At 36.3% G+C, this 8,483-nt stretch overlaps 2 protein-coding genes across 4 annotated transcripts; one reads left to right on the forward strand and one right to left on the reverse strand.

Moving 5' to 3' along the window:
- The first annotated feature begins 527 nt into the window (after positions 1-527).
- LOC104734428 (metal-independent phosphoserine phosphatase) lies at positions 528-2,441 on the forward strand. Its single transcript, XM_010454005.2, has 7 exons — positions 528-723; positions 939-1,056; positions 1,172-1,222; positions 1,359-1,469; positions 1,555-1,686; positions 1,799-1,874; positions 2,021-2,441. Exons 1-7 carry the CDS (start codon positions 710-712, stop codon positions 2,233-2,235), a joined length of 717 nt encoding a protein of 238 aa, XP_010452307.1. The 5' UTR covers positions 528-709; the 3' UTR covers positions 2,236-2,441.
- Positions 2,442-2,467: 26 nt separating this feature from the next.
- On the reverse strand, positions 2,468-8,379 carry LOC104734429 (DNA gyrase subunit B, mitochondrial). 3 transcript variants are annotated; one of them, XM_010454006.3, is made up of 21 exons: positions 8,110-8,379; positions 7,755-7,878; positions 7,555-7,635; positions 7,348-7,461; positions 7,069-7,125; positions 6,875-6,976; positions 6,462-6,612; positions 6,310-6,386; positions 6,081-6,191; positions 5,650-5,720; positions 5,387-5,528; positions 4,925-5,023; positions 4,661-4,789; positions 4,345-4,459; positions 4,063-4,130; positions 3,693-3,806; positions 3,505-3,621; positions 3,361-3,414; positions 3,164-3,269; positions 2,851-2,981; positions 2,468-2,730 (listed from the first exon to the last, which is right to left on the reverse strand). In XM_010454006.3, exons 1-21 carry the CDS (start codon positions 8,268-8,270, stop codon positions 2,662-2,664), a joined length of 2,193 nt encoding a protein of 730 aa, XP_010452308.1. In that variant the 5' UTR covers positions 8,271-8,379; the 3' UTR covers positions 2,468-2,661. The 3 variants fall into 3 exon arrangements, with proteins under 3 accessions (XP_010452308.1, XP_010452309.1, XP_087337861.1); XM_010454007.3 differs by having other exon boundaries at positions 7,755-7,872; positions 8,110-8,361; XM_087481735.1 differs by having other exon boundaries at positions 6,310-6,612; positions 7,755-7,872; positions 8,110-8,355.
- Between the last annotated feature and the right edge of the window lie 104 nt (positions 8,380-8,483).

Consider the following 8,483-nt stretch of genomic DNA (forward strand, 5'->3'; position numbering starts at 1 on the left):
CCGATCCTCATTGTGAGGAAATTATGAAACTATTCTTTTGTTTTTCTCTCCCACATGACCTGTTTTTAAAGATCGTTAGTTCGTTACATAGTATTGATTTTACTTTTCCCCACATCCATATACCGATAGTTTTTAATATCACATATACGAATTTTCACCCTCAGTTTCTATAACAAATGTAATTATCATGATTAACAAAAAGAGTCAGATTTTGCCTTGTGTAAAAATCATCAGGTGGCCAAATATATTGGAAATATGGGCATGCATTAACAACAATGGTATATATATATATAGAGAACATGGGAGATTCCTTACGTGACTTTTTTTTTCCAAGATCAGTAAAAGAGAGAATCTGATCTGAGGAAATTATGTCCAAGAGGGTTGGAAGTATCGACATAACACGTGGTTACAATGCCTATACGAACAAATCATTGTTTAGAAAATGATAATTATAAGTATTTTTGTAATTCAAATACATATACGACAACATTATATATCAATCAATGAGCTGCCACATTCTTAATTATTTTCATTATTTTTCCGAAATAGAAAAAAAAAAGAAATTCGTCGACGAAAAAAGGTTATAAAAGCAGTGTCTCGAATCAACAATTGTCATATAAGTACCAACACTTCTTTCTCTCATCACATTATAATTCTCTCTTTTATCTTCACTTTTCCATCCACAAAAACCAATACCCCTTCCAATAAAATGGGTCATGAATGGTATTTTTAATTCTTTTATTCATCATGACATTATATATATATATATATATATATATATATATATATTAATCTTTACGCTTATGTTATAATGTTATACTGCATTACTAGTTCTATTGTATAGTGAATACCGATGAGAGATGCCGAATGCGCATATACAAATATATTAATTCTATTGTACATCTTGTGATTAATAAAGAATATATATAAAAATGTAGGATCGATGCAGAGAAGGAGTTCAAATGGAGTGAGGATGTCAAAGTTGAAAGTGAAGTGACGGAGATTGTTCTTGTTCGCCATGGAGAAACCACTTGGAACGCTGCCGGAAGAATCCAGGTATCTATCTATATATATTCAAACACACGTATGTGTGTATGTATGCATATATAGGGTAACATCAACATGCATATAAGCACATAGATTATTTACATAAAAATTTACCAATATGCAGGGACAAATTGAATCAGAGCTTAACGAAGTTGGACAAAAGCAGGCTGTTGCAGTTAAGATCAAAACCATTTTCATGTCTTTCTTCCATATATATTCTATTAAATACATGTGACTCAAGTCACTCAACATTATATCAATCTATTAATACATGCATGATCGTTTATTGTTTCGTTAAAAATAATGATTAGATCGCTGAGAGATTGGGAAAAGAGGCGAGACCCGTAGCAGTGTATTCGTCAGACCTAAAACGAGCCAAAGACACTGCTCTAATGATCGCCAAAACTTGTTTTTGTCCCGAGGTGTGTACAATTACATCTATCTCTATGTATAACACTAAGCTGAAAAATCAATATATAATATGTAATTCGTATATATGTAAAACAGGTGACTGAAGTACCTGACTTGAAAGAGAGGCACGTGGGTAGTCTCCAAGGGCTGTATTGGACAGAAGGAGCAGAGAAAGAACCTGAAGCTTATTCTGCTTTTTTCTCCTCCCAGAATGACCTCGAGATTCCTGTGAGATTTATTACTACTCCTTAATTTCTCTACTATATTATTCATAAATTTTAATTACTTGACAATATTTTATATTTAATCTGTGATTCATATATTTAATACAAATCAACAGGGAGGAGGAGAGAGCTTCGACCAGCTTTGTGATAGATCTATGAATGCTCTTGAACAAATTGCAAAGAAACACAAAGGTATCCCATCCATCTACACATTAAATTCGATATTAGAAGTATTATTATTATTAATCTTTCTCATGATGTCATCGTTTTTAGTAAGTTTAAGATGTACAAAAATTTTAGTTAAATTGTTAATAACTTTGCATGATGTGGAATTGAAGGAAAGAGAGTGATAGTGGTGACTCATGGAGGGGTGTTGAGGGCAATATACTTGAGGATTACGCAAGCTTCCTCTGCCGGAAAACTCCTAAATGCGTCAGTCAATGTAGTTCACCTCCGTGACAAGAAATGGATCATCGATTCGTGGAGCGATGTTTCTCATCTCTCCTCCGTTGGATTTCTCCAACGTGGCTTTGATGGAGACTCCAAGCCCTAGAGAACTTCCACATCGATTCATACCTGTTATCTTACGTCTATTGATCGAGAGATCTATATATATATATTCTATCTCTGTATTTGTTGTTGCTGTGTGATTGTTTTTTAAGTCGATATTCTTGTGGATCAGTTCATGTCTTGTATTTTGTATTAATCGATCATTTACAAGATCTCGAGTTAAGGATCTTCAATAATAAGCTTTTCTTATCTAGGGGCGTTACAACGGAGGAAGCTTTACCAAATGCATTTTAAAATACCATTTAACTTACCGAGAAGATAGCCACAATTGTAACAGTAATTACTTTTGCTAGGCCAGAGGAAGAACTAAAACATGATAGTGGCATCTTGGTCTCTGACTAATATAATCTAAACTCATCTCACCAGATGAAGAAGAAATATTTAGCGACCAATCTCAAGCGGTTTCCAGTTATATGTCAAGACGCTGCAGATTGATCTTTGTTGCTGCATTTTTGATGAGTTCTTTCCGGACATCGACCTTAGATTAAAAACGTTAGAAGATCAATCAGATTGCAGTTAAGTCTTGAGAATATCTAGTTTTTTTACCCTAAAGAAAGAAAAAAAAAAATTCAATGAAGTTGGAGATTTGTGGGCTTACCCGAGCACCCATAAGTGATGAAAATGTCATGTTTGCTTCTGCTATATCCTCAACAACTAGTTGCTTCAATATCCTTGTTTCTGGATTCATTGTTGTTTCCCAAAGCTGCTCAGGCATCATCTCTCCCAAACCTGCAAAAGCAGACAACGAAACAGTACAGGTTTGCTTAGTTTGCCATGTTCCTCTCCATATACATTCTGGTATTGGACGCTAAAGATCCAACAAGTACTACAAGTGCCTCTGACATACTCATATCATGTGAGAAGCCAGGCTATGTAGATCGCAAAGCTCAGATAGTTGTTTAAATATTTACCTTTGAACCTTTGAATGGTGTAGGATGCGTTTGCAGGGAAATTAGCGGTGATCTTTTTAAGGTCTGCGTCATCATAGCAATATTGAGCATGTTTCCCCCTTTCAACCTGATCATTTTCATATAGTAAAACAGTTTTTGTTAGAAATTCCTAAATCTGAAGCATCCAAGTTCTGAAGATCATAATATATAAAATCTACCTTGAATAGAGGTGGAACGCCGACATAAATGCAACCCGCATCAAACAAGGCTCTCTGCAAAAGAGGAAATATATAGTCAAATGTACAACTACATAAACGCTGCCAACTATTTAGGGGACATTTTTTGTTTTCCTAAACTAATACCTGATATCTGAAGAAAAAGGTCAACAGAAGTGTCCGTATATGTGCACCATCAACATCTGCATCTGTTAAGATGATTATCTTATGGTACCGCAAATTTTCTTTCTTAAATTCTTCTCCCTGAAACCAGTTAATTATTGCATTGAGTTTTCCATACCCACAAAAAAAAAGAGAGAAGCAAGAGATGTCACCTTCACACCGAGGCCAAGGCCAAGAATTAGATTTTGAATTTCTTCATTCTTATACATCGCTGCTTCATCCTTTCTTTCAATGTTCAAAATTTTACCCCTCAAAGGAAGAATTGCCTACAAAAACCAAAACCAGTTGAATTATCATTCAAAGGAAGCATTGCCTTTTCAATCTGTATAGACTCTCCGATTTCACAGAAGATACAATGTCTTTGACTGGAATAGAGAAGACTCCTGGTATTGATTAGTCTAATCCTAGCCTATTGTTTGGAAATCAAATGTAGGTTCTTCTAAGGATGGATCAACAATCAAATCCCCTAATCATCACTCTTATTGGATAGTGACACAATAAAATAGAGGTAGATGTGATTACCTGAAAACGTCTGTCACGGCCCTGTTTCGCACTGCCACCAGCAGAATCTCCTTCGACTATAAAAATCTCTGGAGAGATTGAAAAGGGATGTCACTACTTGACCGAATTAGCATGGCCAATGGAGTTTGTAATTATTGTAGTCACATAATTGTAGTCACATAATTAAAGCATATGGATTCCTTTTTTAACTTCTCACTTGAAATATAAGTAGATCAGATACTTTCTGTCAATTTAGCTTTAATCAATTATACAAACGACATATTCATGCTGCCCAATACATACCAGATTCTTCAGGATCTGATGATGAGCAATCAGCCAGTTTCCCAGGAAGTGATGATGACTTCAAAACGCTTTTCGACCTGACCAACTCCCTTGCCCTTTTGGCAGCTAAAGCAGCCTAGAGAGAGAAAGCGTGGTGAAGCAGATTTTCATTCTAATTTGGTTGAAAGATAAATAACATGAAGGACACAGAAAGCAATACGCTAAATCAATAGCTAACTACAGACTGCGGTAACCGTCCTTGTGGATTGAAAGATACATTTGGTGCATGCTTGTAGATGAAGAAGCAGAAGTATTGATACGTGAAACAAAAGCATACCTTGTAAGCGTTAAGGGATTTGGAAATAATACTCTCAAGTACATCTGGATGCAATTCCAAAAACTCCGTGAGGTACTCCTGAACTGATTGGTCAACAATTTTTCTCACCTCTGGATTCCCTAATCTTGTCTGCAAGGGGGAAGGAGGATTAGGAGACAAATTATATTAGTCAGGGTAAATTTTCACAAATGAGACAGAATATAATGATGCTTCATGTTGACCAGGGATCATCAATAAAGAGTCAATCATTATGGGTTCACGTACCTTTGTTTGACCTTCAAACTCAGGATTAGGAACCTTGACTGAGACGATACAGGTCAATCCCTCTCTAACATGTTCCCCACTTAAACTAATATCCTTCTCCTGAAACCACAGCAACAAATTTTTTTTGAAAAAAACATACTACAAAAAGAAGAACATCGTTCATCGTATATGTCAACGCAGGTAGGAACTAAGAACGTTTTACAGCGGAGCCTTGTACATTGTATATGTACAGGCAATCAAATTTAGTCCAATTCAAAAAGAGGAGAATATAGTTTTCTACCTACATCATCTAAGAGGACTCTTTCAACCAAGCTACGATCATGAAAAACAGTAGTTGGAAGAGACCATGAGATTTTTCATAGAAAAATGAGAGGATAAAAGATGATGGATTAAAGGGTTGAAACCTTGTAATAATGAAGATGAAAGTAGGCACATAAGCTAAGCTGGTTACAGATGTCATACCTTAACAGCCTTTGACTTCTTTGCAAGGGTATTAAGAGTCCTGGTTAATGAAGCTTTCACACCTTCGATGTGTGTTCCACCATCAATGGTGCGAATGCTATTGGCATATCCCAGCATCGTGTCTGAATATGCATCTGAGCACCTGGTAGAAAAATGCAGACAAAATATCAATTTTGTGGGTCTAGTAAACCCAGGCAGATTACCTTGTGACAGAGTACGAGTTGGATGATATAATCATGTGTTTAGTAGGAAAAACAACATACCATTGAAGGGAAACGTCCACGGTGGCACCATTTATCTCTTTCCTGAAACCCAGCACGTCATGAATGGGATTCTAAACAAAAGAATTGTCAGCATTATATTTCATGTAAGCGTAGGAATAAGAAAGAAGTATAATAATTTATGATATAGGAGATACTCATGCTAAGAGTCTACTTATGTATAAATTGAGTTCATAATAGTCCATAAACATGTGGGCTAAATCCCTTAGTAATCATAAAATTCGAGAGTGGTACTCAACATATCTTGCTCGTTTAAGTTAGCAGAGAAAGACATTCAGTGATACCACCACATTGATGCATCACAGATCATTTCACAGAACCTTTTCAAAATTCTAGTCATCTTAGCCTGCTTAAATAAAGAATCGGATAGGCTTCATATACACCAAACGTGATTTTGATGAGTAGATTCTCACCTTATCAGTATTTAGCCAGCTAACATATTCAGTTAATCCTCCAGCAAAATAATATTCAGTATATTGGTTCTTTTCAAGATCATCATCCTCCTTTTTAAGAGTGATGGTAACCTTCAAACAAAAAGATAGCGCAATTTGTTATGAAAATAGAATCATACAACAATGTGAATTGTCATGTCTTGAGGAAAAGTTGTCATGGTTGATCTCGCTTTAAGCAAAGTAATCTCACCTTTGGATTCAGAAATGCAAGCTCCCTAATTCGTCCAGCAATGGTGTTATGGTCGAATTCAATTTCCGTTGTGAATACTGAAAAATAGTTCATTCCATAAGAAGAAAATTTCAACATCAGTAAGGTAATAAAGAGTGGAAAAAAGGTAAAACCTTCTTTGTCGGGCCAAAACCTGATGCTCGTCCCTTTAGTCCCCTTTGATTCTAGCGGGAGAACACGGCAAGTAAGTGTAGTTATGGGCTTTCCACGAGAATAATTTTGCTTATGCTCCATCCCATCTCTCCAAACCGTGACCTCCAAGGCCTGCAAACCAAGAGATTAAGGAAGCTTCTAAGTTAGCTATACTGATAACTATAGTCATCAGCTAAGTTAAACTTCAGGTCATTCCAAACAAATGCCCTGCACTAGTCGTGGAAGTTTATGTGACATCAATATGCCCTACAATTCAATAAGGAAACATTCCAGGTTTTTCCTCGTAACAATCCCATACTGGTTTCACAAATCACGGAGGGATGATTAAAAAAAAAAAAAAAAAGAAGCAATGCGAGTACAGATTAGAACACACCTCAGACAAAGCATTAACAACTGATAAACCTACACCATGTAGTCCACCAGACACACTGTAGCCACTACTCGTGCCACCAAACTTGCCACCTGCATGTAAAACCTGCACAAATAACAAACATGGCAGGTAAATCGCATGTTCAAATAGTATGATACTGATAAGTTATAGCAGTTGTTCTACTTCAAGTAGATTACCGTAAGCACAGTCTCCAGGGAAGATTTTTTGGTCGCAGGATGCAAATCTGTGGGTATCTGCAAGAAAGCTGTATATATCAATGACAATGAAAAAACGAGAATAGATAATGGTTCACATATGTGTTTATTCTTCAAGTGTGGGTAGATGTAAGCTAGGGGCAAAAGATCTGCATGATTATAGAAAGCTGCAGGCAGCACTTACACCAGCAGAAAAAACTACAATCCTTATTTTCAAGTTAAAATTAAGTAGCATGAGAAGGTAGGACACAGATCACATACCCCACGTCCATTGTCCATAACACTAACTGAGCCATCTGCATGCAGGACGACATCAACCTTTGAGGCATAACCAGCTTGAGCCTCATCAATAGCGTTGTCAAGTATCTCATAAACCTAAGAAAAGAGATTACATTAGGAAAAAAAAACATAAAAATATGTCAAGAGCCAGTTTGAACAACAAGGGGTTTCAAAGGGTAAGGCATTCACCAAATGGTGCAGACCACGAGGTCCAGTGCTCCCTATATACATTCCTGGCCGTTTTCTGACAGGGTCCAAGCCTTCCAGCACCTAAATGGATCACATAGAAGTTAAACATATAAAGATTGAATGACTTCAAACAATCTATAGCAACAAAATGTATGTTCAAACAAGTAAGCTACACAAGAAAATCAAAAGAGACATATTACCTGAATCTGCTCGGAACTGTAACCCTTAGATGTGGCCTCAGTAGACAAGTACCTCGATGTAACAGCATTTGGTTGTATCAGTCTTTGACTCAAAGCATTGGTTAACTGAAACTTAATCCTGAAACTTGAAAAAAAAAAAAAAAAAACTCAATTAAACAACTAAATAGACGAATTAATTCCTTTAATCGTAGAATCTCAAGTATATATAGATTTTCAATTTCTATGAAATTAGAGAGGTTGGCAAAGTCAGTAACGCAAACCCAAAGTACTGAACAAAGAAATACGAAAGCTAATTTCAACCAGGAACCCTGAGAGGGCAACGGAAAAGGAGAAAGAGGGGCAGAGCGATAAAAACCTGGGGATTGGGGAGATAAATGGAGGCGCGGAGAGAGATGAGGAGTGAGGATGAAGAGAAGGAGAGAGTGAGCTAGTAGTAGAGAAGAGACGAGGACGAGAAGCCATGAGCCGTAAATAGAGACGAAGATGATAAGAAGAAGCTCTCTGAATAAGCGCCATTGATGATGTCTTTTCTTCTTCTTCTTCTTCGAAACTTTTTTTTTTTTATATATTTCTTTCACAACGATAAAACCCTAAACCCCAAAAGTGTAATTTCTAAATTTAATTTAAATGAATTTAACTGTGTATAATAAAGTAAAAATAAATACCAATAATTACGAAAACGAGAATTTTGCCGCCGTTTCAAAATCAATAGAGAAGAGAAGACTACTC

This window comes from Camelina sativa, chromosome 13 (assembly GCF_030686135.1).
Source record: "Camelina sativa cultivar CO46 ecotype springtype chromosome 13, ASM3068613v1".
Lineage (NCBI taxonomy): Eukaryota > Viridiplantae > Streptophyta > Magnoliopsida > Brassicales > Brassicaceae > Camelina > Camelina sativa.

Bases quoted from the DNA above. Each gene is read 5' to 3' on its own strand.
- LOC104734428 (XM_010454005.2), top strand. The intron at 1,687-1,798 runs GTGAGATTTATT...ACAAATCAACAG, and splicing joins AGAATGACCTCGAGATTCCT to GGAGGAGGAGAGAGCTTCGA. The intron at 1,875-2,020 runs GTATCCCATCCA...GTGGAATTGAAG, and splicing joins AATTGCAAAGAAACACAAAG to GAAAGAGAGTGATAGTGGTG.
- LOC104734429 (XM_087481735.1), bottom strand. From the start codon at position 8,270: ATGGCGCTTATTCAGAGAGCTTCTTCTTATCATCTTCGTCTCTATTTA. The intron at 7,462-7,554 runs GTGAATGCCTTA...CTCTTTTCTTAG, and splicing joins CTCGTGGTCTGCACCATTTG to GTTTATGAGATACTTGACAA. The intron at 4,460-4,660 runs GTATGCTTTTGT...TTCTCTCTCTAG, and splicing joins AATCCCTTAACGCTTACAAG to GCTGCTTTAGCTGCCAAAAG.